The sequence below is a fragment of the Orbicella faveolata genome, unplaced genomic scaffold (assembly GCF_042242905.1).
Source record: "Orbicella faveolata isolate gen_17 unplaced genomic scaffold, um_ofav_v1 contig_2, whole genome shotgun sequence".
Lineage (NCBI taxonomy): Eukaryota > Metazoa > Cnidaria > Anthozoa > Scleractinia > Merulinidae > Orbicella > Orbicella faveolata.
Window position 1 is genome coordinate 18441480 of NW_028301547.1, and position 26777 is coordinate 18468256.

General features: G+C 39.1%; 2 protein-coding genes and 2 non-coding genes across 5 annotated transcripts; 3 read left to right on the forward strand and 1 right to left on the reverse strand.

The window, feature by feature from the left end:
• The first annotated feature begins 91 nt into the window (after window positions 1-91).
• LOC110046590 (cytochrome b-c1 complex subunit 2, mitochondrial-like) lies at window positions 92-15417 on the forward strand. Of its 2 annotated transcripts, XM_089290083.1 has the most exons (20): window positions 95-230; window positions 404-505; window positions 848-997; window positions 1268-1332; window positions 3238-3294; window positions 3775-3835; window positions 4658-4721; window positions 4872-4905; window positions 5449-5512; window positions 6588-6645; window positions 8287-8385; window positions 8947-9010; window positions 9470-9509; window positions 10235-10290; window positions 11476-11518; window positions 11712-11792; window positions 12865-12941; window positions 13849-13921; window positions 14357-14437; window positions 15141-15417. In XM_089290083.1, the coding sequence occupies exons 1-20, from the start codon at window positions 165-167 to the stop codon at window positions 15225-15227; spliced, it is 1422 nt and encodes a 473-aa protein (XP_089146209.1). In that variant the 5' UTR covers window positions 95-164; the 3' UTR covers window positions 15228-15417. The 2 variants fall into 2 exon arrangements, with proteins under 2 accessions (XP_089146208.1, XP_089146209.1); XM_089290082.1 differs by lacking the exon at window positions 15141-15417 and having other exon boundaries at window positions 92-230; window positions 14357-14773.
• Window positions 2562-2634, forward strand: Trnat-ggu (transfer RNA threonine (anticodon GGU)). Its single transcript has one exon. It is a non-coding gene; the product is annotated as a tRNA-Thr (tRNA).
• Window positions 3060-3132, forward strand: Trnat-ggu (transfer RNA threonine (anticodon GGU)). Its single transcript has one exon. It is a non-coding gene; the product is annotated as a tRNA-Thr (tRNA).
• Window positions 15418-20608: 5191 nt separating the features above from the next.
• Window positions 20609-22242, reverse strand: LOC110046585 (uncharacterized). Its single transcript, XM_020752270.2, has 2 exons — window positions 21798-22242; window positions 20609-21723 (listed from the first exon to the last, which is right to left on the reverse strand). Exons 1-2 carry the CDS (start codon window positions 21886-21888, stop codon window positions 21278-21280), a joined length of 537 nt encoding a protein of 178 aa, XP_020607929.2. The 5' UTR covers window positions 21889-22242; the 3' UTR covers window positions 20609-21277.
• Window positions 22243-26777: the final 4535 nt, after the last annotated feature.

The window sequence follows — 26777 nt, forward strand, 5'->3', positions numbered from 1 at the left end:
TGGCAATGATTGCATCACAACTCCGCCACCGGAAATACGTAATATTTTGTTGCTTTGAGGAATCGTTACTACTGATCAGCGGATAAAGAAAAAAACTATTATGGTCTATTACTGCCCGGTCTCTTCTGAGAACAGTAGCAGTCACAGAGGACAAACCGGTAAAAATGGTGCCTTTATGGAGGAGTGTGCCATCAGTTTCGAGGAGTTTAACCTGTAGAACCTCACCCGTGGTAAGTAAATATCTTTTTTCCTTGTCTTGTCCTATTTTGTTTGAGAATTTAGGCCGAGAATAACTTTGACTCTCTCGGTTCCAATTCCCCTCTGTGATATTATTGCTTTAGTTCCATGCCAAAAATGGTCTTGATTTGTTTGTAAAGTTCGAATTTCTGTTTAATTATTGCAGAAAAGATTGTATGCGTATGCAGCTTCACCTCTAAGTGAACCATTAGTGGATTTACAAGCTGAAACTGCGGAGGGAGTTGATCTATCTCCACAAAGTGTTCAGGTTTGTGAAACTAGGCACGATATATAAGGCTTATTATGAGCTTTGAGATGTAAGAGTTAGTACGATTGAAACCTCTTGCAAGGGTCTTGTATTGGGGAGAGCAAAGGTTCTTTTGTGAATTAAGAAGCAAGAAAACAAAAATTAGGAAAGTGTCCATTATAAGGCTCTTCTCATGGGATTTCAGTCATCATTATCATTATAGTTGTTTTCTTATTTGTAAAGAGGTTGATAGTTTGATGAATCCTTTAAATCAAGCATTTTCTGTGCATGTACATGTAAATTTCAGTCATGTATACTGGTTACAAAACCTTTGCTTGTTATTAATGTAAAACACTTTTACAGGTTACTACATTAGAAAACGGTCTCAAGGTTGCCTCACTAGAGACTCATTCTCCTAAGAGTAGAGTGGGGTTATTTATTGATGCTGCCAGTCGTCATGAAATACCAAGCACACTGGGTATTAGCCACGTCTTGCGAAATGCTGCGTTTATGGTATGTGTCAAGTGTACTGTCTTCACTTACAGTAAATTTGTAAAGGAGTGCAATTAATTTTGCTACATGTATAGATCTGCATTTCTCGAGAGTAAATGAGATGGTTTTGAAGATGGGCTAGCTGCAGGAGCCAAGTCACTTTTATGCATGTTGATACTGCTTTGAGCTTAAAGTAGTTTTTTATACACTATAACTCTTAAGTTTGCTAAATTATAAACAGGTGAATATGTTTGTTGATACTTGCTCTCTTTCTTTTCTTGGTATCTTTAGGGTAACTTGGACCATACAGGATTCAGAATTTCAAGAGAGCTAGAACATACTGGCGCAAGTTTAGAGTATGTGTGTTTAATTGCTTCTTGTTGACTATCTTACATCAAGTAGTCATCTGGGTACAGTTGGTTATTTTGCATGTCTGGCATTCACAAAAGTCTTACATGTTCATATGTAATCAAATTCAGTTTAGCGAGGGTACAGTGCTATGAATGTTTCTTATTCTGAAGTATATATGAAATAATTCATATTTGAACTGCGGTAGTAGATGAAAGTGAAGTATGATTATCGCAGTAAATTTTCCAATTTAAGCAACTGGAAAGAAGAAGCCTGAAAAAAAATCAGGGCTTCAACGGGATTCGAACCAGTGACCTCCGCGATACCGGTACGATGCTCTACCAACTGAGCTATGAAGCCACACATTGGGAGCGAGGTCAATTAATTGAGTTCATATCTTCCCGTGAGTGAAATTATTTCATATATACTTCACATCATTTCACTCACGGGAAGATGTGAACTCAATTAATTGACCTCGCGCCCAATGTGTGGCTTCATAGCTCAGTTGGTAGAGCATCGCACCGGTATCGCGGAGGTCACAGGTTCGAATCCCGTTGAAGCCCTGATTTTTTTCAGGCTTCTTCTTTCCAGTTGCTTAAATTGGAAAATTTACTGCGATGATCATACTTCACTTTCATCTACTACCGCAGTTCAAATATGAATTATTTCATATATACTTCACATCATTTCACTCACGGGAAGATATGAACTCAATTGATTGACCTCGCTCCCAATGTGTGGCTTCATAGCTCAGTTGGTAGAGCATTGCACCGGTATCGCGGAGGTCACGGGTTCGAATCCCGTTGAAGCCCTGATTTTTTTCAGGCTTCTTCTTTCCAGTTGCTTAAATTGGAAAATTTACTGCGATGATCATACTTCACTTTCATCTACTACCGCAGTTCAAATATGAATTATTTCATATATACTTCACATCATTTCACTCACGGGAAGATATGAACTCAATTAATTGACCTCGCTCCCAATGTGTGGCTTCATAGCTCAGTTGGTAGAGCATCGCACCGGTATCGCGGAGGTCACGGGTTCGAATCCCGTTGAAGCCCTGATTTTTTTCAGGCTTCTTCTTTCCAGTTGCTTAAATTGGAAAATTTACTGCGATGATCATACTTCACTTTCATCTACTACCGCAGTTCAAATATGAATTATTTCATATATACTTCACATCATTTCACTCACGGGAAGATATGAACTCAATTAATTGACCTCGCTCCCAATGTGTGGCTTCATAGCTCAGTTGGTAGAGCATCGCACCGGTATTGCGGAGGTCACGGGTTCGAATCCCGTTGAAGCCCTGATTTTTTTCAGGCTTCTTCTTTCCAGTTGCTTAAATTGGAAAATTTACTGCGATGATCATACTTCACTTTCATCTACTACCGCAGTTCAAATATGAATTATTTCATATATACTTCACATCATTTCACTCACGGGAAGATATGAACTCAATTAATTGACCTCGCTCCCAATGTGTGGCTTCATAGCTCAGTTGGTAGAGCATCGCACCGGTATCGCGGAGGTCACGGGTTCGAATCCCGTTGAAGCCCTGATTTTTTTCAGGCTTCTTCTTTCCAGTTGCTTAAATTGGAAAATTTACTGCGATGATCATACTTCACTTTCATCTACTACCGCAGTTCAAATATGAATTATTTCATATATACTTCACATCATTTCACTCACGGGAAGATATGAACTCAATTAATTGACCTCGCTCCCAATGTGTGGCTTCATAGCTCAGTTGGTAGAGCATCGCACCGGTATTGCGGAGGTCACGGGTTCGAATCCCGTTGAAGCCCTGATTTTTTTCAGGCTTCTTCTTTCCAGTTGCTTAAATTGGAAAATTTACTGCGATGATCATACTTCACTTTCAATGTTTCTTATTCTCATCCATATATTTACAGGGCAGCTTGCAACAGGGAGCATCTCATTTATTCATCAGAGTGTCTTCGTAATGGCTTGTGAGTTTTGCATAGTAACAATGTATACTGTTAGATTACAATTAGTCCCACTTTCAGATAGTGAACTTAAAGGGTGAGTGAAGAGAAATGGGGATCAGTTGAAACTAACTGAAGAAGAAGAGGGAAAGAGGTTCTTTCTATGTTCCAGTTCTGAATCCCATCCATTTCTTCCCACTCTCCTTTTGGCACATTTTGCTTGTGTATGAAGTTGTTTCCTTGAAGTGATGGTTAGGTTAAGCACACACTTTCTTGAAGGGGTACATTAATTTTCATGAAATGTTAATATTTTAACATTTTTTTCAGTAATACCGGTAATTAACATAATCCAAAGTCAATTAATTATATGAGCCATAATTATAATATTATTCCTTTTGAGGTATTACTTCTGAGAATTTCATAGTGGATCAGTATATCAATATTACCCTAGTTGATTATTTTGCTCTATTCTTATCCTTTTTGTTGTCTTTATCTTTTTTTCAGAGCACTGGTGATTGACAACCTTGCTAATGTTGTAAACAGACCAGCCTTCCTGAGCTGGGAGGTGAGATTGTTGCAAAAATATTGTAACCAAACTTAGTCTCATGTAGGGGAGGTTCTGTGACCTAATGGTTATTGTAACCACTGCCTTTCCAGGTGGAATGGGTACAAGGGAACTGAAGATCCACTCAATCTGTGTTCATATGCATGCTGGTCTGTTTAGTAACTAGGGTCTTAAACAGTTGTTGGCCTTTTTCAGTACTTCAGTTCAATTTTTTCACAAGGCACCTTGTTTAAAATGATTGCTTAAGGTAAATTTTGGTCGCTAAAATTAAAGTGCTTTCGATGTGAAACATATTAATTATGTGTATGTCACAGGTTAAGTAACATAATTATAATAGTTAATGAAATTGGTTCAAGGTACTCTTCTATGCAGTTGTTGTCATGCTTGTATTCAATATATTTTTTGTCAAATTGGCAGCCTATTTGAAAAAATTAATTTAGTTTCAAAATTTTATAACCCACTGTAGTGACCAAAATGGTTGCGCATTTGATCCCTGTTTCTTCCTACTTTACCTGCCTTTCCGTGTAAAAAATTACCTCCTTGAACTATTGCCTGTTCAATGATACTGGAATTCAAAACTATCATTTCAATATTTGAAATGTTTTACAGTTGTACCATGTGTATCACAAATTCACTTTGATTAATACTACTGTACATGCATAATATTAATTATAACATATCACAGATGTTTAGGAAATCAGGTTGGGTTGCCTTTTTTATATAATTAAGTAATTTTTTTATATATTATGTTTTCCTTTTCGTTGTACCATAAGCTGAATGTAGAAAATTATTGTATTCATTATAATTACATGTATCTTTCAGCTTGAGGGTGCAATGAATCGTGTGAAGTTAGATCTTGCAGTGAAAGACTCCCAACCACAAATAAGTATGTGCATCATTATCTGTTGTCACTTACAGTAAATGGATTGTATAATAATCCTGCACATTTGTTGTGTTTGAGAAATCTTGTCCTTTTTCATCCTTTCCTGCTTGCAGTTTATGAAAATATTGTTGTTTTTCATTTCATTTTGTGTAGATGTTGTTGAAGAACTGCACAGAGTTGCCTTTAGGTTTGTTTGTTTGTTGTTATGACTGTGTTGAGATTATGCATGTGCACGCTCATCTGTAATCTTAGTGGAGAACTTTAATATTTTAGTTGGAAATTGCTGACCATGCAGCCCATCCATGGGTGTTTCCTTTAAGGCCCCCCCCCTTAAAGGAAACACCCATGGATGGGCTGAATGGGTGAATGGTATCTGGCAATCTTGGCTTTGGAAATTTTCATCTCGTCTCAAAATCGTGGAAGCCTTTATGATGAGTCAACAAGTCTCATTTTGCTTTTTTTTTTTTTTTTTCATTCGCTCTGATTGTAAAATCATGTAACTCTTCATCTTGGATTTTCAAACAAGGGAGTCAGCATTTTGGCAAGACTCAGATTTCACCATTTTAATGCCCCTCTTTGTCCTTATAATGTTCAGCCTCAAACACACCTTCCTTGAATGATGTTTTGAGAAAACAAAGGGCCTGTCAACTGTCTAGTGTTTGTGAGGCTCTGAACCAAGTGGACTCCTTGCATTAATTCTTATTACTGTTTTACTTTGTTTCAATTTTAGGAGAACCCTTGGAAATTCCCTTTACTGTTTACCCCACAGAACTGGCAGTTTTACTACTGATGTGGTAAGAGCTTGTGTTGACTACTGTATATGATAAGCTAGTTACCATAGCAATGTATCGACTTGCACTATAAAATATCAAAGAACTGCCAAGGGGCTTATTTGGTACGTGTACATGGTTCAGTCAATAACATTTGAGAGCATAGCTGTCATTAAGGGCTGTAATCCAACAGATGCACCTGCTATGACTGAGTATGACCAATAGGCCCTTGATGTTACAGGTGAACTTGCCCTTTGTTGATATGCATGTAATTCATCTAAAATGCACTAAGTTTGGTATGAGTGTGAAGATCAAAGCGACAGCTTACTCAAAACCTACATGTACATGTAATAACAAACAGGGCTTTCATTAACGTTTTCAGCAGGAGGGCAACTGGTTTTCACATGCAAGCAAAACTATTTGAACTGAACTTCTTTTTAAGAAAAACTATCCACTAGATGGTCAAACCAGGTGGGTAAAATCATCCTCACAGCCGGTCAAATTGCCCAGTACCCAACCCTTAATGAAACCCCTGATGACAACACAGGAGAAGATTTCCATACAGTCACAACCAATGTAGTTTTCTATCTGAACAAAGGTTTCACTCAAGATCAATTAAAAGGTGTCAAAAATGCTAGCTGATATTCAGGAAGTTGTTGAAGCTGAAAAGAGAAAAGCCTAATTGTTGATTCACACTTGGCTGTAGAGTATATAGTGTTTCAATGCAAAATCAGAATAGGAAATGGGAAAGTCTTTGTGTGTCCATGACTCTTACCACATATTTTTGGTGAGTTGTACAGCTGTGCAGTCTTTCTGTACTGTTGTGCCAGTTATTGGTGACACAACATTGTAAACAACAAAAGGACCAAAGCAACCTTCTGTTGTTGAAAGTATATTTATTAGAAGAGAAGAAAGGAACTAACACTTATGATCTGTTGGCTGAAAATCTTTGATCAGTTGCCTGATAATGCCTGACCATTGCCTATTGCTTCACTGTCTATTGGCGCATACATGTAGAATTTAAAAAAATCTGTTAGATAGAGAGGTAAGTTACAAAGTGTTTTGTGAATTAACTCTTGCTCGTATTGTTGTTGTTTAGATGAAAGATTATACCCAAAACTCTTACGTGGGGCAGCGTATGGCTCTTGTTGGAGTAGGTGAGTTTTAAAATACTGATCAAGTTCTATCAAGTGTGTATTGTGCTGTAAATTGCTAAAACTTGACTACTCAGTGGGCTTTGAGCAGAATGTCAGTTGCAGCACAATTAAAATAGCTACTTTTCTTGTTACTGTTTCCAACTTTTGAATGTGTTGGCAGTTCTTTCCTTTGATGCTGTTTTTGCTATTTTACTCTGAAAATGGGATCAACAGAGGCCGTAATATATAGATTTAGGCCAGCCTAAAAGCGTAGCTCCTGGACCGCGTTGTTCAGAGCCAAATAACCAAGGAAAAGGTAGAATTTTGATTTCAGTTTTGTAGCTTTGCGGCACGGTTTACTGTATATTGTTTGGTCTTCTGTTTTGAGTTTTAATAATCACTATATACACAAAACAAAGCAGCCAAAAAACATTTGTATAGAAAAAAAAAGTTATAATTCGGTTAACTTTTAATCCTTGGTTAGCGTTAACCGGCTTCCGAACAATCCTGCCCTGTTTTCAAAAAGTGAACCTGAGATGAGCCCGCGATCCAATCGAAAACCAGCACTTGGTCAGCGGTCAACTTCAAAAAAAACACGCGACCTCTATAGGCTGTAAACTTGAGCCCGCGATATGGTCATGTGATACTGGTCAGCGGATACCTTGTTTTGACAGGTGTCTATTGATCATAACATGGATGTCCAATATCAAAGAAGTACACGGTAAACCAAGACTGCATGTCTCTGTCAACCTATTATTTGGAGTATGGTGGCCATGTTGCGCGACTCCGTCGTCGTCGTCGTCGCCGTCGTGCGTACGTGCCCACGAGCAATACCGCTAGCCATGATGACCATGAGAAAATCAACTCATGGGTTTCCTTTTCTCTCCTATATGAGTATGGGGCTCCGCTTGGCGGCCCTTTGGGCCGCCGGAGCTCCGCTATAAGCACAAGTGCGTTTTACTCAAGGATCATGTTTTTTTCTACAATGTATTCTTTCTTGAACTCCTACTTATGTTTATATCTATGGCTATTTCTATGTCTTTGTCTGAGACCCTAATGCTACCTGTACATGTACATGCTTGTGTTTAACCCATGGTCTGTTTCCAGTAAATTCAAATAAGAAAGTTGTTTGTTTTTGTAATGTTTATGACTGTCTATGCCTATCTCTATATAGTTCTGTATTTGTATGTCTGTGTCCATGTCTATATCTATGTAATATATCAAACAAGAGAGACAGTGTTTCATCGGGATATCCAAACACCAAGAAGAGAGTTGAAAATAGGACGTGCAGCGGAGTATTTTTGACGAAATTCGAGGTGTTTGGAAAGCGGATAAAACACAGTCTCGAGAGTTTGATATATCTTCTTAATCAAAACAAAAACTAAAGAGTAAATGGAGAAGTAAAATCATCAAAATCTATGCGAATTAAGAGCGGGTATCCAAACTTCCTTCACGGCTGCAATTTCCTTTGTTTTAACTTGATGAATTATTAATGAGTTTGAGAAGTCTATGTCTATGTGTGTCTATGTCTGTCTTTGTCTATGTCTATGTCTATGTCTATGTCTATCACATTGTGACCCAAGAATGCCACATGGCAATAACTGTGCTTGTGTGTAAGCTGTTTGTGAAAACGGAACTAAAAGGTTCTGTTTTTCTGGACAGGTGTTGATCACAGCCAGCTGGTAGACTTGGCCAAAGCAGCATTCTCCTTTCTGCCAAAGGGTGAAGCTGCTGCTAAAGAAGCTTCAAAGTACCATGGAGGTAATGCATAGTCAATTTCTGTGAACTTATGGAGTAAAGATATTCCAGAGAAATACTATACATTTTAACTGTGCCTTCTACAAGATCCAATCCTGTGGTGGTGATCTACCAACTGAGTTAGAATCCACTAATGAGTTTGATTTACATTGTATATCCACATAGTTTTCCCCCAGCATGTCTGAAAGGTTTCCCCAAGAACAGTTTTTGGGTGTACCAACAAATTAAAGTGTGGTTGTCAGTATCCACTTTTGTATCCCTGGATAGAGCTTTAAGTCACTGTTAGAGTGAAAGTTTCTATCCAAGAAGACACAGAAAGGTCTTTCGGTAGGTTAAAGTTTTCTACCTTAAAGTATTCAAGGCTAATTGGAGTCATTTTATAGAGACAATGTTGACAATTTTGATGATCATGATTTTTCAGTTGTACATGCATGTATCTTATCTAGCTCCTTTTATTTCCTTGTTTATCTAAAGTTGGCAGTTTTTTCGCTTATTGGCTGCTAATGAGAAAGCGATGATTCAAAACCATACTGACTTTTTTTGTAAAATCTTTTTTGAATGCAGGAGAGGTGATGAATTTTAGGGCTGGCCCTCTTGTTCATGCAGTTCTGGCAACAGAGGGAGCTAGGTAAGTAACTGTTTATGTCAGTTTCCCTGGCTTTTAGCCACTCACTGTGGAGAAAATTATTGTTTCTCTTTTGTTTTGGCAAATTTTGAAATTTTTCAATAAATATGACATTAAAACCACAGAAAACACACTTGGATGCTTAAAGTTTGCTATCAATTTTCTGGGTAAGCCTATTAGTAGACCTCCTAGAATGATGAGGCATTCAGCACTTCTCTAATCCCAGCCATACAGCCTGGTGCATTCCCAAACATGATTTGTTCTAAATGTGGGCTGGTGCAATAGTGTGGATTGTGAAAATACTACATGTAAGCCCATTGATTGGTGTTTGGGCTTAGATGTCCTCTGGGGTTCTGCGGTAGTTTTTGACAAAGCTTACGATTTTATTATTGACAAAAAAGGAGAAAAACGATAGGAAGAAAACAACAAACAAGCTTACCTCAGACCTATTGACTTTTTCAGCTTAGGAAGCAAAGATCTTCTTACATTCTCTGTTTATCAGGTGAGGATTAATTTGCTTGTTTGTACTATGATATCAAATCTTTGTAAGACGTAAAAACATACTTCCTTGCTCATCCCTTTTACACATGGTTATCAGTCATTTGTGATATAAAGGATGTATGCAAAAAGGTTGTCACTGAAACTCTGTCATACAATATGAAAACATTGCTTGTCTCCAGGAAAAATGCCTCTCATTATTTGCATCAAGAAACTGAATCAGTTATCAGCTCAAAATTAATTAACTGTCACCACTTTGCCCATACTCCATAGTTACCTAACATAGCATGTTTCTTAATTGGAACCTAATCCCCCTGACAACAGGAGAGTTTTAACAGCAAAACATTGTAACTAAACCTCTCTTGAGCCCTAATCAACAGATAGTCAAAGTGCACCAAAATTAGTAACAGTGGTTTGTTTATTAATCTTGGTTTTAGTTGTGGTATTCTTACATAACATACTTGTAGTTTTCCATTGACTGAGCTTCATACACTGTAACTGGTTCACATAATTGATGCAATGTCTGTGTTCAGTTAGATCACAGAGTAGCAAGTCTTTAGAAGTCTTTCTTGCGCTATGTGCCAGAGCAATAATATCACTCTGAGTGAGTGAGGAAACTTATTAAAACACTCCTGTTTTAATTTTAAAGAAGTTAGCAGAAAGAGGAACTGCCTTTTAAGATTGGAAAGCTGATGTTTATGGATTAAATTTATTGTTACCAATTTACAGAAACTTCTTGGTGCAACACCTTACATCAAGTGGGGAAGCAACATGGCATCAAACAGGTACCTGGTATATAGCTGTTTCAACAAGGGTTGTCCCACACAAGCGTAAAAGTGAGCGGGACAATGCGGATTGATATTATGGGTAGTAACAGTCTGATGTTCCTTGATTGAAGTTAACTGTGTTTCAGGAAGGAGAAGCATACATTTGTAAATACACATGTTTGTGGTGTTTCCTTCTGTAATGATAAAATGCCTTTAGCTTCAATCAAGCAATCTCTGGCCACCATTACCCATAGTACTTTTTGGCATTGTCGCATGTGCTTTTACACTTTTGTAGGACAACCTTCCTTGAAACAGCTGTATGTAAAGTGTCATTCATGGTCACTGTTGAAGGAAATTGCTCATGTTAAGATGGCTCTACTTTCTTACATTGTTTATATAATTTGTGCATGAATTTGTCAAGTGTGTCCATTCTGATGAAAGCTATGGAGCTCTGGTGTTACTTGTTTCTTAACTATTTTTCAAATACCCTAATTTTATTATCTATATTTTCTGTAATTAGAAGACAAGAGAGGGTACAAATAAAGATTGTTGTTGTTGTAAGACACTTACATCAATTTTTTGGGTGAAAATTGAAAACTTTGACATTTTGAAATCAAGGATTTAAAGAAGAGAGACTTTATAGAGATGTCCCCTCCCCCTCCCCCCCCCCCCCACAAAAAGTAAAAACTGTGTGAAGTACTGATATCTATGTTCTCCCTAACCAGCCAGTAGTTTTTGTATCAAAATTATTAGTGCTAATCTTTAATTTACGGATGTTCCTAATTCTATATTGTGCAGGTCCAGAAAATATCCATACTCCCCCCACAGAAGGGATTGGAATTTCCTGGGGGGTGGGAGGTTCTGTGAGACCAAAAAATTTAAAGAAATGTGTGAAGCTTTATAGGAATTTCCAGAGGGGAGAGGGGGGGTCTTAGAAAAAATCCTTTCCGTGGGGGAGGTATGGATGTTTTCTGGAACTACACATTACTGATTTTTTTTTTTTTAAAGATCTATTCTTTATTATATTTTGCAAACTTTGCTGTTGTGAAACACTTCTAGGCTACATACTAATATAAATTATACCTCCAAGTAAAGATTATGATGTTTACAACTCAAAATATCTCACTTCACTGACGTTACAACATAAAACTTCAGTGGTGTGACTTTGTTGCTGACAGTGAAATTGTTCATTTTAATTTCCAGGCTATTTAAGGCTGCCGCTGAATCTGCTGGTGGAGCCTTCTCAGTAAGTTCAGTGTCAGTTGTAACATTTTTATTAGCAAGAGTAAATGGAAAGACCAAATTTATTAGCCCGCTATGCAGACGGAAGTTCTAAGGCTTGTCACACAATCTTTCCTCTTAAGAAAAGTTGTGTGACAAACTACTGCTTTGGAGACAACACGTTTGCTCGGTAACAGTGTTTTTATTTTGAATTTTAGGCATCAGCTTTTAATGCAAGCTATTCAGATGGTGGTCTTTTTGGATTTTATGTTGTTGCAGAACCTTCAAATGTAGCCAAGGTATTTGAACTCTCTTACTGATATGTGAATCTTAAATGCATCTGGCCCCAGTTGTTCAAGGATACATTTTGCGGTCCATCCAACGAATTACTACCCAGTGGATAGTGTGGGTTTTTCTTATCAACACATCCACTGGACAGCCATTTATGCGGTGAATAATGTTATCCACCCTTTAAAAAACTACGACCTGAAGTCTAAAGATAAACTGGAGACCAAATGGTGATTGTTGAAAAGCACCGTGGACATACAGGTTGCTTGACCTTCTTGAATGAAAAAAAATACACAGTGCCCAAATAAGTGAGTGTTGAAATCGGGATACAAACGCACTTAAATTGCAGTAAAAGCAAACGTTCACAATTCTCACGTCTAATAAAACTGTTGTAATTACAAAATGGTTATTTTGAACCTCGCATACTGTATGACCTCGATCGACAGCCCAATAATATCGGAAAACTTATAAAAGAAAAAGTTATTTATTGCTCCTACGAAAACTTCAATAAAAAGGTAAAAACGGTTCTTGTCAAGGCCACCACAAAAACGTCTTGGTCTTCGTTCGCTTAGATTCTTTTGTCGTTTTGTTGTTGGGAAATTTGGAATGGAAATACAGGTAATATCCATATCGTGGATTTCCACGATACACATTTAACCGATGCGTCAGCCTACAAGCCTCGAGACCTTTTGGAATGCTTACTCGCAAGTGCTGTCACAATTTCCGAAACTCGGGGTCTGCAACGTCCTCCTCCTCCTCCTCCTCCTCGCCCCGCCCCCAAGCCCTACGCCTGTGGAGGGCACAGTGGCCTACTGTGCCCTGCCTCTAAACTGTTGTCTTTTCTTGATAAGACTTGAGTCAGCTGGAATGACTTGTGTGCATTTGTTACAAATTTTGAAAAGGTTGCAGATTGTTGTGTCTTCCAGTAGCTTTCATTAGCTTGCATAGTATTTATGCATTGTTATAATTATACAACGGATAGAACATATTGATTTCAGATTAATACCAGACTTGGAGATTTTTAGTAAGGTGTGTTCCGTAAGCTTTACGACAGCATAATTTATAAATAATTATCTCCTGCAGGTAATGAAGTCTGTAGTTGGCCAGTTTTCCAAAGCTTCAAAGGGAGACATCTCTGATCAGGACATCACACGAGCAAAGTGAGTCTGCGTGGAAACAAATATCAGCAGAGAGCTATTGAAACTCTCCACGTGCACTGTGAAAGAGTGTCCTTTTAAAATGTTTTTGGGATTGGTTTTGCTGTGATGGTAGGCTTTCTGCCCTGGGGCCCGTTTATCGAAAGTTCCGAAAGGTTTTCGCACCGAAAAGCTGTAGCAAAATCTCAAACCTTATGATTACAGCAACAACAACAATAACGTTATTTACTTTTTTGTTTTCATATCAGTGAAATTTAAAGACAAAGAAAACAGTGTACTGTTTGAGTCTGGAGACTGAAGTAACCAAGGGTTTTCTAGTCAGCCTCCAGTTATTATGTTTCTATGGAGATTTAAGAGAAGAAAAGCTATTAAGAGAATGAGATATGTACATAAAATTGGAAAAAAGGAGCATATAGAAATATTACTTGTTTTCGGAATGTTGTTCAGACAGTAAATAAAGTTTCAGATGTTTCGAGAAGTTGAAGGTATTGAGGTCTTTAAGATGAGTAGGGATATTGTCCCAGAGAATAGTCGCCGTATAAGCAATTGTTTGTTTACCAGAATTGGTACGCACTTAGTAGTCTATAAACATTATTTACTGTGAGAACATCTCGTAAGTTTAGCAAGAGGAGTGTGTTTTCGGTCTGGTCACCAAAAGGTCTTGCAAAGAATATAAGCCTGATGGAATGATTTTGTTTAGATTTTGTTTTAGATTACAGAGCTGTTTTATTCCCATATTCTTAACATGAACAGAGGCTCTCTTCATAAACGAAGTTTCAGGCGTTTACATTTCTCTGTTTTTAGATACAGATTAACTAAAAATGGCTTTGGGGGCCCGAAACTTTTCCAGGCCTTTCGAGAAACAGGCCCCTGGAATGAGATACTTACGCTGTTGTTACTTTTACCTTAGAAACCAGATGAAAGCGCATCTTCTTATGAACAGTGAAAGTCAGGATACGATGTTTGAGGACATTGGCTTTCAGGTGAGTTTTTTTACCTCTTGGAATGCAGTTGTGTCGTAAAGTGGCCTAAAAACCTAGCATTACAAGAGTACCGTTTGAAGAAAAATCTTTTAAAAAAATGATAGGAAGTTGCAGTGGCACATTCCACGGAGAGGCTCTTCGTCCACTCTTTCCAGATCGAATTGAAATTTAAAAGTGTTAGCTTTTGTGGACGGAGAAAACCGGAGAACCCGGAGAACCCGGAGAACCCGGAGAAAAACCCTCGGAGCAAGGATGAGAACCAATAGCAAACTCAACTCACTTATGACGCCGGGCCCAAGAGTCTTGGGCCCGACGCGAGTGCTCTAACCACTGCGCCACCGCGCGCGAGAGAAAAACCTCCGGTACCCAGGGTACCATCCCTGCTGCCTAAACGAAAAGATATTGTTCACGTCGCTCTTTGATTTTTCTCATTAGATATCAACCAAGGGAAGTTACACATCACCTCTAGAAGCCGCCACGGCTGTTGATTCTATTACCAAGACCGATGTCTTGACGGTAAGAAATACTTCATTTGAAATGAGATATTCCGCGTGTAAGAAGTTGTTACATGGGGAGAACGTCCATTTTAAACAGCAACTTCGAAACTGTTAACTTAGAAAGTTTAAAGGAGGTAATTTACGAGTAAACTTTACAAATTTATTTAGTCTAAACTGAGTTTTCAAGGTCGTCTTTGGTAATCAGTCCCAGTCTTACCAATTTTAAGTATCCCTGCTTGGTTTTGTTTTTATTACTCGCTCTCTCTCTCTCTCTCTCTCTCTCTCTCTCTCTCTCTCTCTCTCTCTCTCTCTCTCTCTCTCTCTCTCTCTCTCTCTCTCTCTCTCTGATGTTTTTCTGCTTTGGAAACTTTATTTTTTGCGTTTTTAGGAGGGACAAAATGACCTCAGTTTTCAATGTCGCATCGTGTGCACTGCTCTGGCACACTGTCTCCGCTGCAACACAGAAATGAACCAATATTCGCTTCGTATGCACCAGCTTGCGTGCTGTCCCTGGTGCATGTGCCCTGTACGTACACAGGGAGGTGGTTGTCCCCGCAATATATCACCGCAATCCATGTTCCTAAGTGTGCGCCGTCCTTTATGCGCGAGCTTTGATCCATTTCTGACCGGTCCATTCACCATCTCACCCCACCCACCCCACCCACAGTGACCAGAGGTTTCAAAGATCGGCTTATTGTTAATCGTCGATGTCGTCATTGCAGGTCGCCAAACGTGTGTTCTCTGGCAAACCTTCACTGTCAGCCGCAGGCGATGTGTCTACAATGCCGGGTTTGGACGAACTCTTCTAACCTTGTTTTCACACCGTTCAGTTATTGTTCCGCAATGTGCTTGCTGTGTTAATTGATTGATGCTGGGTCATTGGTATAGACAAATATTATTTTTAACGAAGACTGATTGTTCATGGCGCCAGTGGCTCGTTGTAAAGAAATGACTGTTCGTCAATAAACGCGTCGCCTTGCTCTTGGCGCTTTTAAGCTATGATCACGTGACTAATTTGCTCTCGGCTTAAGTTTGACGTTCACGAGGCTCTTACGAACAATTGTTTGCACTTAAACAATACACTCAATTTTAATGAATGGCGTCCAAAACCGTTAATACTGTATGAGGCCACCCAGAATAACTATAGCAGCTCAGTGGCTTAGTTGGAGGGTTCCTGTTCACAGTTGGTGATCGAAGAAAAGGAAATGAACGGGACACACAACTAGCTCACACAGGGAAACAGACTAATGCTAAGGATTTTTTTATGTGAAACTACCCACACGGTGATATCAACGGCAGTGTGCGGCAATTTGTTTATAAAATATTTATCCAATAATGTCTTGGAAAGAAGAGGGGAAAAAATGCAAACCTTGATGTATAACTGTAGCCCGCTTTCTTTGATGTTTTTTTTTTTTTAATGATCTATGCATACAGCTGTCCCTTTATACCATAAGTTAAATTTACCATAATTTTCTTAGACACTGTTGTAAGCCACGATATCAACTTGCACTCATCATACTCTGCCTGATCACGCTATCATCGTACTGGTCTGATGCCTTTAACTATGAGCTTCAACATGACAGATTTTGGTCTCTTCTGCCGGTGAAATCTCGACAACTGTAAAGAACGAGTCAGAAGTATGGAAGAAGGAGGAATCTTGTGCAAGCACTGTTCATAGACAAGCGTTTCCAGTTGTTTCGAAGTCATAGGTGTTTCGTTAACTAAACCTAAACAACCGGACATATGTTGTCTACTTAGGAACATAGACGTGTCTTTCCGCTCCCCAGGGCGCGTATCCGCTTTCTGTGGGCTAGCTTATATAAACTAATCTAAGGAATTATGTGTTGCAACACAATTTCTGGTAGATTCCAAGGGAACCCGAGCTACTGGTCTCCAGATTGTAATGCGTTTCCATGCTGTGTTAATCATCTTCATGTTCAAAATGGAATAATGAAATTTGGATTTAGTGTTATAGGTATGTTGTAGCATAGGACCTCGCGAGGAATCTTGCAAAACTTCCGTCGCGAAATAGCAATTTAAAATACTCCAACAACACCTCAAAATTTTCAATGTCAAAGATACCGAAGGTCACGAAGAAATACTAATGTGATGAAAACAAGAAACGCGTTTTCAAAACGGCGTAACAAATTCCTATTCAATCTGTTTTCGATATCAAGAGTTTATTCTTGATAATCCCTTGTCGGTATTTATTGTCTGGTATATTTAGATTTGGAGCCTCGTGCAAAATGTGGATCAAATTTGATGACCCCAAAGAACCCACCACAAAGTTATCGACTCGGAATTAAAGACTTAGCCAGGATGATTTCCACCGCCGGGCCGACACAAATCCGTTTGAGTCCTTTGTTCTTTTGTTTAGCTCACTCGTGCCCTTTCAAGCTGTTATCCGATTTCTGGATGGTCCCGTGCACAAATGAGTAAACGCGTAACATGTTTACGTAATATTCAGCCCTGAAAGTAACAATTAGATTATGAGCTCGAGATTTCTATCACGCAAAGAAATCGAGAGTGAATAATCTAATTGTTTTAGTATAAATCCACTAGTCGTTCAAAACTTTATCTAAATCCTCTTCACAGACGCTTCGAAAACGAAGAAGCGGCCGTCATTTTGGCTATGGTCTTCCCGACCCCTTGGAATTTTCTCATCCAATTATTTCTCAAACGAAACCAGACATGATCTTATTACACATACTAATATTTCATTTACGTTTCTAGAATTTGGAAGATTACACGGCAAGTCTAACGAAGCGTGAACTGTAGTGTTTTTCCCGGGAATCTGATGCCGAATTATTACGGTCAAAATTAGGCAATTTAATTTAAGCGCGACCGAGTTCTAATCCGTTAACTTTGTAAACTTGTTATTTTATACGGGCTGGGATCGGAAGTACCATGCAGCTAAAAGCTGAGAATTCTTGAATACGCATCTTGAATTATTTAGAAGGAACATTTCGTAATTGTCTCTGGCACCTCTTCGATTGTTGAAAAATTAGACATATCCTGGAAGACCTTAAGCCCTAGTAGTTATGATTACGCCATAGTGTCATGTTTGCCACATTCATCATAATCTTACATAGTGAGTCTGTTATGTAATCTCCTGAAGAGATTGAATTGAGATTTGCACGTGATGGCTTTTTGAAATCTTTTTGTTTTATGGTTTCATCAGATTAGCTTTTCCCCGTGGCTGACAGTCGCTTTTGCCATTTAACAGGTGTTCGGTGATGGGTTCTTGATGTATCCTCAATGGCATCACGTTTTTGTATGATTACTCGATAATTTCAAAACCAAGAACCTCCAGCAATAGCTTCTGATTTTGGAAATGAGATGATAAAAGTGGCAGAGACAGAAATGCATTGCTATGTGGAAAGGTTTGGCTTGGGATCTCTTCAAGTGATAAATCAATACACTCCCTAAAGGTGGATTTCCACCGTCGCGTCAGTATTTTACGTCCGTCAACGGGCGTGAGTTTTAATCACGTTACCTGCGCAAAATAAAATAGAACATTTATTTCACATAGGAAAGACCTCAAACCCGCTGACAGACGTAAAATAGCGCGACAGTGGCTAGTGGAAGGGCGTAAAGCCATGTTTATTTTATGAAGAAATTTGAAAACAGTTTGCCTGTTTATCTTGTAGTCACTAAAACACCCATGACTTCTAAACAACTGCAAACATTGGATAGTGTTTTAGTCAAATTCCCTTTTCTTTCAGATTTCGGACTCTAGACTCTGTAGAGAAACGGAAAAAACTTATAACTGGTCTTAAACTGGAATTGGACTTCACAAGATAGTAATGGATAAAAAACTGGAGAAAATACAAAACAGATTCATTTGCAAAGCAAAAGAGCACAAGTCTGAATGGCGAAAACTAAACAAAATGGACAACAGATTGCAGTGAACAAAAACGGTTTGCACGAAAACATTGTCTGTGATGCGTACAGAAGTGATCTTTTTTTAATTTTCTTTACTTGGCATGTAAATATTTTCATTGTGTTCCCGACCTGTTGTTTAAACAGGGTTGCCAAGCATTACTAAAAATACCTTGACCTCACCCTTTTAATAGGCAGAGTATAATCTCTTTGGGTAAATATTCGGTGTTTCTTTCAAGTTGAAATCTGGGTTCCGGATGGGTGGTGTAAGGTCATTGACATCGACTTGCTGCAGAGTTGTCTCGAGTGTTTGTAAAAAGACCTAAAAAGGCAAACGTTTGTTTCAACAGCCGGCTTTTGACAGTGTAACAGTATGCCGCAGATTTCAAGCTTGCTGCGATTTAGTATGTTAAAACATGAAGAATCAATCCAAGGTAAACGTCGAGGAACTCGAAGATCATCCCAAGTTTGAAAAGCATGCCAAAATAAACTCTCACTGTAGGTTTTTAGCACGAACTGGCGACGTGTTTGGTGCAGTTGACCAGTTCAGCGACTCTGCATGTCCACGTGGAAGCTTATATTACCAGCGTTACGCGTTGTGTAGGAGGCAGTGTGATTTGAAAATTACCCCCTACTTACCTAAAAGTCGATGCTTGCAATGCAGCCATGTTCTTATATAAAATGTCCTGTAGAAAGCGTAGTTTAAGCCCTCGGAATGGCTCAGAGCCGGGTTGTTCAAAGTCCAATTAAGCAAACCCAGTGATCAACGAGAATTTTGATTTGAGTTTTGCAACTTTGCGGTGAGATTTTCTGTTTATATCGTTTGTCCTTCAGATTGAGCTTGATTAATCTTGAAATACTAGCAACAAGAAGTGAAAACATTTTTATACAGAAAAATGAATACTCCAACTTTTAATCGTGGGTTAGCTTTACGCACAACAAGGCAGACGACAAACTGACCTCCACGACAAAAAAAGAAAAAGAAAAAGAAAAAAGAAAGAAAGAGAAACTAAAGCACAAAGTAACTGTCCCAATTGCAATTTCCACCAAGAATACGTTTCTATTTTGCATTTTACTCAAAACTTGTCGTTTTGGTCGGACAGCAAATGAGGAAGGCGGAGATTTCACTTTAGTGAGTTAAGACGGAAGACTTGCCTGCCTTAACTTTACTCCGAATAACTGGCAACAAATTACGCTGAACCAAATCTTCTAAACTCCACCGCATGCAAACATCACGATACGACGTCCTGTTGAAATTGGCTCATGCCTGAAGACATTTCCAGTTATTTAAAACATTGCGCGAAGAACATTTCCACATACGCTTTTTATTAGCGAGAATATAGTCATCGACGAACTTTGCAAAATGTTGGGCTTGCACGTGACTCTAATGCTCCCAACTGATTGGAGGATCAGACTAGGTATGAAGCAGTCGAAGGAATAACTTATACCTCGTTACGTTCGATGAAGCAATTCCACTCAGCTCTGTGATTGGTCATCCGGTTGGAAATTTGTTTCTAATGAATCAAAATTGCACGCAGCGTTGACGAAATTGACCTTTCAGGATCTTCTGCTTCGAAGCAGTTGTATGCTCACAAAGTTCAATCTTCGGCTACTGTGGTTTGATGGTGTTATCACTGATTCCTGTCTCTTGTAAAAACAAGGCGTGGGAGTATAGGTGAAATGGGGTAAGGAGAGCATTTAAACTGTCCACCCCTTTGAATCCATTTGGCTGTATTGCTATTTTAAAAACGTGCCAGCATGTGAAAGAAAAACCGGATGGTACGCTATATGCTATACTCTTGGAGATTAGCACAGATTTCATCGGAAGTCAACTCGTCATAACAGATGATTATTCTATCTACTTGGCTTCTGATTTGACGTGCGTTTTGCAAAACTAATTGCAACATTCTAGAAGTCGGCATCGCAAATAGAATTTCAACCTGAAAACGCCAGAGGCAAGTGAGAGCAATTCTCTGTTAACTTTTCTGAGTAAAGGTCGCTTGGTGTATTAAGGGAGTTATCTCCCTGCTAATGACAGACAGTTTGGAACTTTGCACCATTTACGCCGTTTTCTGTGAGAACCCTTTCACGAGATTACTTTAATATGCTCGCCCGTATCGATGTATGCATTAGAGTAGTCAAAGAACAATGGAATCTTCGGGTGTTTAATCTGTTCTTTTGAGTTGCCATTACACAGTGTTGATTGTTGACCTTTGAAAAGGGCTAAATTAATCACTTATTTGTATGCCAAACAAAATACTTGCAAGAGCGTGGGAAAAATTGCCGAGTCAAACGACCGTGACGCAGCTGATTCGTCTGTCTTTTATTTACAACTTGTGTCAAGGAAAATAATACAACACAATGTGTATAAATGTAAGAAAAATAACAGGAAAAGGATGTATAGACATGTGCTTTCCCTTCGCGTAATAACTCTTTCGTACTCTTCACAGATTTACGACTAAGTTCTCCTTAGTTTATTGTAATACAATCAAGCAGGCAAACTAGGAGAATGAATTCCCTGATCTGAAAATATAATTGAAGCCGGCTTAATTATTTTTAGCGGTGCCGGGTAATTGGTAGCTCGGAAAGATATACAGTGCTACCTTAACTATACATTGCCAACTTAACGATGAAAACAGTTATTTACAGGCAAATAGGTCAGTGACGATGCATTAGAAAATAGTATTCTTTGTAATCCTGCAGTCTTTGATATTGCCTCGAGGACTTAAAGGACCTCCACGTTAATACCGCCCGTTATTATTTCAAACTACGTCACAGTACTAACGTAAAGATTGATGTTGTTTCCGTTTTCTGAACATGACGTTTACATATTAGGGCAATATACCGAAGAAAGTAAAAAGAAAATTATCAGCAGCTTGAGCGCAATTAAAAGGTCAGCTTTTTGATTGCTGTGTCTCTAGTTTTGATAAGAATACCTTTGCATACTATGGACCATGAACTAAATTTTGTGTCTCTTCTAAGAGATCCCGTGCTCAACCGGAAGGCCTCCCTCGTCGTTAGAACTTCCTTGATCCCCTTCGACTTCGTTCTTCCTGACTTGCTTCAAGTAATGCTTGATCTTTTTCTTGGCTCTGAGAAGATCGGCTTCGATAAGGTGGTATTCGTAGCGACAGCATTTCTCGTAGAAAACTTTAAAAGGTTTACACTTTGGAAGCAGACGCTGGTTGATAGGGTGGCTTCGACGGGTCCACACTGCTGTTTTCATTTGGTGAAAGTGCTTATCGGGAGAAATATGGTCCACATTGGACGTATAATCACACGTTTCTCCTATTTTGGCCACTTCTCGCCCTAGATTGCAGCATTTTTCCCTTCGGGTGAGTTTTACCTTGGGGGGCTTCTCGCTTTTTGTTTCCGATGTCGAACTCTCCGTGAGGCGAGCTTTCCCGGGCTTCAAAACAAAATCTGAAAACGGCACAAAATGACTTATGTTAAATCGAGAAAGAAGTAAAGGCGTATTGCGTATAAAAATTACCAACCTTCCTCACTCCTGTTTACGACAACTGCTCCGTTTATCAGAACGTTAAAGACCACCAGAAATAGAACGCAGTAAACTGAGAATTGCTTCATTTTTACGGTGGTATGGTTGGCGTACTATAAACTGCGTGAGTGTCCCGTGGCAAGAGGTTTTGTTTTGAAACTGCACCCGGTAAAACCAGTTCGATATGTTGACGTTATTGTTATGGTATTAGTCACTGTGCAAAAGCAAACAAAGTGTTAAATGCCATCACTTGTCATTCACCAACGAGAGTTAACGTGATTGACAGCTGTAGACACAAAAGCAAGCGAGGACAATTGAGCGCACAATAGGCTTGTTTTGCTTCTAATTGGGTTATGTCGCCCCGAGGCGTCAGGGGTCTTTTTGTTTTTGCTTTCGAAAACGAAAGAACAGCTAGAAACCGAAAGCATATCACACCCTGGATTCAAGAAGATGCCAAAATGGCTCTCTCTCAGATTCAACCCATACAAAGGCTGTTGTGTGGTTGTCTTGTATCTGCTCATTAACACCTTGTTCCAGAAATCCGTGGGAATGTTTACTTTATGTGTATGGACTAATTAACGAAAGCTTCCAAAAGAGTGCTCCAGTTTGCCGGTTTACCGGAGAATGGAAATTATACCGTTTAATCCCGGAAAAATCTAAAAATGTCATTTCTTGTATTTGGCCCGTTTGAGAGGCTAAGCCCACACAAAGCAATTTGCGGGAGGTCACGATTCTGGGGTGTGTTTCATGGCTGAAATCGAATGCAATGTGTTAAAATTTGCCAGGCGCCGAAATGTCTACAAAACGTGACATTTATATTGCAGTGTTGGCATAAAGTTTAAAAGGGAACTTGTGTCTTTGTCGCGTACCGTTGAACACGAAGGCACATGCGCACAAAGCTTTACTGACTTTGATTGTTGGAGATAAAGATCTTGTATTTCCATTGTAGCCTCTTCCATCGTGTATACTTCATGTGTAATCACTATTGTTCGTTTTTTCACAGCTCGAGTACTTGAAAGATTTAGGACTTCCGGAACAGAAGTATTTAAATATTTCAGCTAAAAGAACCATTAAAATTCCGTTTTTATTTTGTTTTGTGTAAGCCTCAGCTGAATCCAGTGGTTTGTTGGAATGATCTTGGCAAGTTAAACTGATCAACTTAGTAAAATTTATCCGCCATCACTCTTGCTTGGAGGGCGAGGTAGGTCAGCTCACTTAACACGGCCTACACTGGTTGACAAGCCCGGTGGAAGAGATGTCGAAAGTACTTGAAACCCTTGGTCTTGGACTGAAGCCATAATTAAGTGGATATGTTAGAGTACATAGTTCAAAATCAATATCTCCACAATCATATGGCATGTCGCCACCATTGTGCTGTTAATTAAATACCATTGTTATCTTTCTGTTTTCGTTCACGATGAAAGGGAAAAGCGCAGGAACTGTTTTTTAACTGTTGGTCCACTTAGTTGTTCTTTTTTACTTTGACAAAAGGTCCAACTCAGGTTCCTGCGTGTGGTGTTCGTCACGTACCCAATTCGTAAGGTAGATTAGCTTTACAGAAGAAGATAAACAAAGTGGAGCAATCACACCTTGTGGAATTTCATCCCTCGAGGTCAAAACTGATTATTACTACCGATACAATTGTTTCCAGACTGTTCCCAAACAGCTCCACTGCCTGCAGATTTGTTTGCCACCTGCCTTTTTCGCAAGTTGGAATCTTCAGCATGATCCCTTCACACTCGGCATGATCACATGCCCGTGCACTGCTGTGCGTGGACCAAATTTGACTCGACTCAATTTTTAATGTATTCTGTGTTTACAAATTGAATGAGATTGTTTACCGTGTTTGCCGTGGCAAACAAGCCCCTTGATAGCAGTTATTTAGAAAGAGAAATAAAGCAGGCGGACGAATGTATCACGTACTCATTACGAAAGAATTCGGTCTATTTCGGGATGGCTAGAATTTGGGGTGCGGCGCCGTGGCTTTCTAGTTGACTTTGCCTAAAGAATCCTTTCTAATTATTCAGGCGTTGATTATGAAATAAGTCGCTTGACAGGTCAAGAGTTTAAGCAACGACGCCTTCCATTGAAATTTTGAAAAATGACGTTTTGTAATAAGCATGTTGTTTTGCATGAGTGCGCATGCATGAAAATGTCTTTAAACCCCAGGAGCCACCCCCTGATCCGCCTACTAGTTCCAGGTGATCATATGACAGGAGACCGGTGACCATATATTTTCCCACCTTTTTTGACGCTCCGACGCTCGGCAACATTTAATTTCCCTCTGCCTGGGTAATCGAAATGAGATTTGTTTCTGTTTATCACTGTTTTATTTGACCATATCAGACGAAACGCACACCGACGCAAGGAAAGAAACAACAGGCAAGATGTTTCTCAGAAAGAAACCTTTTTCTGAATTTAAATTTCTCTTTAGTTGGCACAGATTTGATAAGCTTGGTCAGAAGCATATCACCTCGACGAGGTGATATGCTTCTGGCTTGGTTGAATGACGAGATAAATAGTAAAGACAGCTCCATGTTGAGGCAATTTCGACGCTGATCAAAAGTTTTAGAGAGCTCCCCCAAATAATTTAACAACTCAGGGAAAGCTTTTCTTACGACTTCTCCCGGTGAAACTGCGCCCGTACACTGCGCCATTTTGAAAGTGAAGGCAACCACAATTAAGAAATAGAAAACATGTACCATGTTTCTATCGAGTTATGGAAACACGAGTGGAAGTTTGGGAGAACGAGAAATGCTGTGGGAACACGAGCCGCAGGCAAGTGTTTCCACAGCTTTTTCGAGTTCTCCCAAACTTTCACGAGTGTTTCTATAACTCGATAGAAACACGGAGAACATGTTTACTCGTTTACACGGTTTTCTGCAAATGTTGACACGACCCAATATGTGGAAAACTTAAAACGCGGGTGCATATCTCAGGGCGTCTGAATCCTTCACATTCTGCTCAGTAACACATCTTATCTGATATCTTTATAGTAGTGTAGTCAAAATTTCTAATTTAATGCAATTTTATGGAAATTGTTTAAAATGGAATTCGCATTCACTCTGCATTCTCCAGTCTTATAGTTCACCACTAAATTTTCTCCGATTTCTATTGGTTTAAATTGATCACGTGAGGCGATAATGTTCGTTATCAGTTCATAATGCCCGTCCGAGGAAATTACCCGTATGGATAGTACTCGTCCATGAGCATTTTTTTTGTAAACAAGCGGGCTTATAAAAACTAGACAACATAAGTGGGGTTTTCAAATTTTATATTTGGCTTTAACGGCTTTCATCTAAAAAAAAAAAGAGTTGAAAATAATTAACCGCGCGGCCATAGGCCGAGCGCGGTTCATGTTCTACCCGGGGTTTATTTTTTGTTTTGTTGGTGACCAGACGCAGACCTCCGCCCGCCCAAATCTCGAATAACGCAACTTATGATGTTTGTTCGCCAAAAGCTGTTAAAACATTACTGTACTGCAAATTTTATGAATATTCTACTCTTTACTTAGTAAAGAATATATCGCCTTTTTGTGTTATTGACACGCTTGATTTGAAGCGAGTATTGAATACAGAAAAAAGCAATTGCATCATTCATGGAATGTGTCGACGTTGCAACTTTCTCTTGGGCAGCGTGTTGATTAATATCGTGCTTGTTTTAAACTTTTATTTCGCCAGGAGCGATAAACATTGATCTAACTGTAATTTTCCGAGTATATTTCGTATTTTTAGACAAGAGAAGTGAATTGTCCCGCTGTTTTATTGAAACGAGTTCAGAGATCGCACGGAAAATTAACTATTTGCCAGCCAAGCGAAGAACGTGTCAGAACGTGCAAGGATTACGTCATGGGTAGGGAAATAACCACCATACTAAAGATAGCCGTGGATAACGTAATTGTTGAATTATTTGACTCGTGCGACTTCTTTGCTAGCCCTTTACTCAAGGAAAAAAGAACAACTAAATTTAATCCTGACTTTTAAGACAGGAAGCTGTTGTTGATAGTGGTCGTATCTTCATGCCCATACGTATCCCGAAGAAAGTTCCAGATTAAGACTATTACGTCATCGGAGATTTCACAATAGCTACGACTGATGGTGCAATAATACAGTTTGTGTTGATCGAGTGATGTGGTGTCTACAGTAATCAATGAATCATCCAGGACTGCTTTGGAATGTACACTGCATTGCGACTGTAGTGCTAAGATCTAACAGATCTTCTTGTTCAATATGATTTTTGAAGTGTCGCGCGGAAGAAATTTAGTGGTGAACAATAAAGACAGTGAAGTGTTGATGTCTCGAAACTATCGGTCTGATAGTTGCCCTTGGAAATTTGATGTTCTTAAAACTAATATTTGCCCGAGAATTAAGCGAAGCTTCCAGGGCAAATATGCTAGTTTTAAGAACATCAAATTTCCGCGGGGCAACTATCAGCCAATAGTTGCTCGACAGAAACACTCTATCGTTTACATAGACTATTAGTAGTGACTAACTTTTAGTAAGACACGTAAAAGACGCCAAGAGCGGAAAAACGCGCGATTGGGAAATCACGATTTGACTTGTTTATTCCAAACTGTTTGAAAAACAGCAAGTTTGCTCCGATTGATTGGATCATTTTCATCAAGGTTTTATCATAGTTAAGAGAGGAAATGGTTAAGATCCAAGAAGCAAACAAACAGGCAAAGTTTTATGTTGGAAGGTCCTTGATCCTGCACATATTTTGTGTTTTGCTCATTGACTATGCATGAATTACATGCTTGCAATGTTTCCATTGGTTGGTTGCACAAGCACACACAACCAACTTTTGTATTTTGCCAGTTTTTTGCGCAGACCCAGCCCTGAAAACAAACAACAAAAACAGACAACAAAGAACTTTGTCAGGTTTCATAACCATTTCCCTCTATTAACCATGGTTTTATCTCCGAATGGAAGGACTCGAAAGGAAACACTTCCATGGAGCCAGCGCTGCAGCCCCTGGG

Excerpts from the sequence above, each read along its gene's own strand:
- LOC110046585 (XM_020752270.2), bottom strand. The coding sequence starts at position 21,888 with ATGAAGCAATTCTCAGTTTACTGCGTTCTATTTCTGGTGGTCTTTAAC. Across the intron at positions 21,724-21,797 it reads CGTAAACAGGAGTGAGGAAG|ATTTTGTTTTGAAGCCCGGG; the intron begins GTTGGTAATTTT and ends TGCCGTTTTCAG.
- LOC110046590 (XM_089290082.1), top strand. The coding sequence starts at position 165 with ATGGTGCCTTTATGGAGGAGTGTGCCATCAGTTTCGAGGAGTTTAACC. Across the intron at positions 231-403 it reads CCTGTAGAACCTCACCCGTG|AAAAGATTGTATGCGTATGC; the intron begins GTAAGTAAATAT and ends TAATTATTGCAG. Across the intron at positions 1,333-3,237 it reads CATACTGGCGCAAGTTTAGA|GGCAGCTTGCAACAGGGAGC; the intron begins GTATGTGTGTTT and ends ATATATTTACAG.